This window comes from Belonocnema kinseyi, chromosome 2 (genome assembly GCF_010883055.1).
Source record: "Belonocnema kinseyi isolate 2016_QV_RU_SX_M_011 chromosome 2, B_treatae_v1, whole genome shotgun sequence".
NCBI classification, from domain to species: domain Eukaryota; kingdom Metazoa; phylum Arthropoda; class Insecta; order Hymenoptera; family Cynipidae; genus Belonocnema; species Belonocnema kinseyi.
The window spans coordinates 34,959,774-34,962,843 of NC_046658.1; the positions used below are offsets into that span (position 1 = coordinate 34,959,774).

Consider the following 3,070-nt stretch of genomic DNA (forward strand, 5'->3'; position numbering starts at 1 on the left):
TTAAATGGGAAAATTTTTCTTCGATGAATGTTCCAAAAAGTTTAACATTCCAAGCTCAGTTAAAAAAATTTTTATTGGAAAATTAAATAATCTCTTCAATGCTTAATGTTATCAATTTTTTAATTTTGAACTTACACGCTAAGTGCCAAATGTTCCATTTTCCCCTATTATAAGTTTAAATTTTGCAATTAAAATTGAAATGGTTGATAAAATTTAAAAATTGTTAATTTCTGAATGATTATAAGAACTGAAAGTAATCAAAATTTCATAAGGATTTAGGTACAAAAAAGTGTTATTGATAAAAAACTTGGCGACTAATTTTTTTCAGATTTAGATGAATCTCGGATTTTGAAATTTTAGAACTGAAATTTTTTCCATTTTTAGTTATAAGAATGAAGGTAAATTTATTTTTTTATTTTACAAAAATGTTTCTGCTCAAATTTTACGTGAGATCCTAATTTTTAAATTTAACAAATATATAGATTTCTAAAAGTTCAGAAGCTTTTAGTCTAAAATATTCAATTTAATTTTCAATTTTAATTAGTCAAATTTCAATCGTTTCGAATGAAAATGTATTGAAATTCACAATTTTTCCATTCAAAATCATTGAATTTTAAATTCTTTTAATTAGAAGTAATAAAATTTTCATCCACTTAACATTTAAATGATTTATTTATGAAAATTCTTATCAGAAAATGATCCATTCTTCAGATTTTTAAATTGTCCTGTAATGCAATTTAAATATAAAATCATTTCATGCAAACGCCTTGAATTTCAACTTCTTTCTAAAGAAATTGTTAAAATTTAAACATTTCAGTTTGAAACTATACAATTTTTTCAATTTTAAACGAATCTGTTCAAAAAGAATACACATACTATAGCATCCCTTCTGAAAAATATTTGGTCGCCCTAAAAAGAACCTTATTTTGATATGTTTGTCGAATAAGAAGGTTTCGTCGTAAAAAACATTTAGTGGCCCTGAAAAGGGCCATTTTGTTTTTCATTATATGATTTTGGTTATTAATGAGTAAATCCAGTGCATCCTGGTATACGAACGCATTTTTTGCGCAAGTGCCTCGATGTCAGAAGTGTAAGTTGTCACTGCAAATCGCATTACATCATTCAAATTTCCGTCATCAATGCTCGATCTGGTCTTAGATTTTATGTTGTTCATTAAAGAAAACATGGATTCGCAACGGCACGTAGTTCCATTTATAGATAATATTCTGTGGAAGACGGTGATCAGATTTGGATATTCCGAAAATTCCAGGTGCCTCCAAAAATCTTCACATCTCGATCCAGTCCACGAAGCAGTAGATAAGCGAATCATCTCGTTGACCGCTTTGTTCTCATCGATCTGAAAGAGCTTCGACATTTGAGCACACAATTCTTCCATATACGGAACTTCCAAGTCCATTAGCGGGTTCGTCAAATAATTGCAAATGGGCTTGACAATGTCAAAATCTTAAAACCTTTTTTCAAAATCTTTTTTTAATTCTTTTAGAATTTGAAGAAAGTTGAAGAAATTTGAAAAGTCTGGGTCACGCAAACATTGTCCACTGAATCCTGTAATTTTTCCTGTCATTGACGGAGCACCGTCTGTCGTTACCGCGACCAGTTTCTCCAGTGAAACTTCGTGTGCTAGGATTCAATTTTTCAGCGAAAGATAAACATCTAATCCAGTTGTTTTCCCCGTTAATGGAATGAGATCTAGCAGCTCTTCCTGAACACTGCCATTTTCAAGTAGGAAGCGAATCATCACAACTAACCGAGCAGTATCAGACTTATCTGTCGATTCGTCTAACTGAATTGAAAAACAAACACATTTTTTGAGGTCAATATTAAGTTTTTCGTGAACATTATCTGCCATAGCATTCACTCTTCTTTTGACTGTAGCAGGAGAAAAATGCGTGTTTTGCACAATGTTCACAAAATCTCTTCGGTTATCCTCATCTGGAAACCACCTAGTAGCTGCTTGAATAATGATATTTTTTATGAAATCACCACCTGTGAAAGGTTTCATAGCTTTCGCAATTTGGAAGGAAATATCAAACGACGCTAAAGTACAATCATGAGGATTAGTACTCACAATATCTTCATTTTTTACCTTCCCACAGCGTTGAGAATATTTAGCTTTCAGTTGTTGTAACTTTTCTGCGCGCAGTGCACTTCCCAAAGGATGCGAATAAGCAACATCAGCGTGGCAGGTATCAAAATGCCTTTTTAGATTTCGCTTCTGATTCATCGAAATCCTTTTTCCACAAAGCAGGCAGTAACACGTTTCTTTATTCCAATCTGAAATATCTCACTTTCCCACTCGTTTGCAAAACTATAAGTTCTTTCACGTTTCTCCGTCTTCTTTAATCGTTTTTCCGGAATTCCCGCCTTGGTACTATCTTCAAAAACTGAGGATAAATTATAACTGGAACTATTGCACTCCGTTTTTTTCACTTTACAGCAATTAAAGAAAAATTTAAAAAAATTAAACGTGTTTTCGTAGGGCAGTTGACTAGTTATCGAAATAGAACTGCACTTCGAAAACGACACTGCCAGACTGAATTCTTTCGCAAAATTGTTTACTGCAGTACCTTCAAAGTTGGATATCCTTTATCTTGTCAGCTTGGGTCTCAAGATATGGCACGACTCAGCTTTGAAGAGCTTGACAGCTTAAGGAGTTAAGTAGAAAATCTATTTTCGAAAGTTGAAGACAAGAACAATTATCGCAGAGCTGCCGATAAGCGGATTATGCGTACCCCGTTGTGTCCAGGTGCTTTTCTTTCAGTTTGAGTTAAAATAAGAGATGAAAGATGCGAGTTTCGAAAGTGTGCTCAAATTATCTCGGGTTGAAAAATGTAAAACTAGGAGAATTGCTTAAATGTTCGTTAATTCATATTGGTTATAATTTATTATCAAAAATGAATTATAAAGCATAATTTAAATTCCAGTTGGAACAATTTTTATCAGTAAAATAAAAATTTCGCAAAATATTTCGTTCATTTGGACGTTTAGAACTGCAGGTACATGGTTGAAAACAGGAGTCTAGGTAACAAAAAGGAAATTGGTTTTTCCC

General features: G+C 32.5%; 2 protein-coding genes across 2 annotated transcripts; both read right to left on the minus strand.

Annotated features, from left to right (window-relative positions):
* Positions 1-1,003: 1,003 nt before the first annotated feature.
* LOC117182631 lies at positions 1,004-1,417 on the minus strand. Its single transcript, XM_033375734.1, has one exon. It carries the CDS (start codon positions 1,415-1,417, stop codon positions 1,004-1,006), a length of 414 nt encoding a protein of 137 aa, XP_033231625.1.
* Positions 1,418-1,648: 231 nt separating this feature from the next.
* Positions 1,649-2,245, minus strand: LOC117182632. Its single transcript, XM_033375735.1, has one exon. It carries the CDS (start codon positions 2,243-2,245, stop codon positions 1,649-1,651), a length of 597 nt encoding a protein of 198 aa, XP_033231626.1.
* Positions 2,246-3,070: the final 825 nt, after the last annotated feature.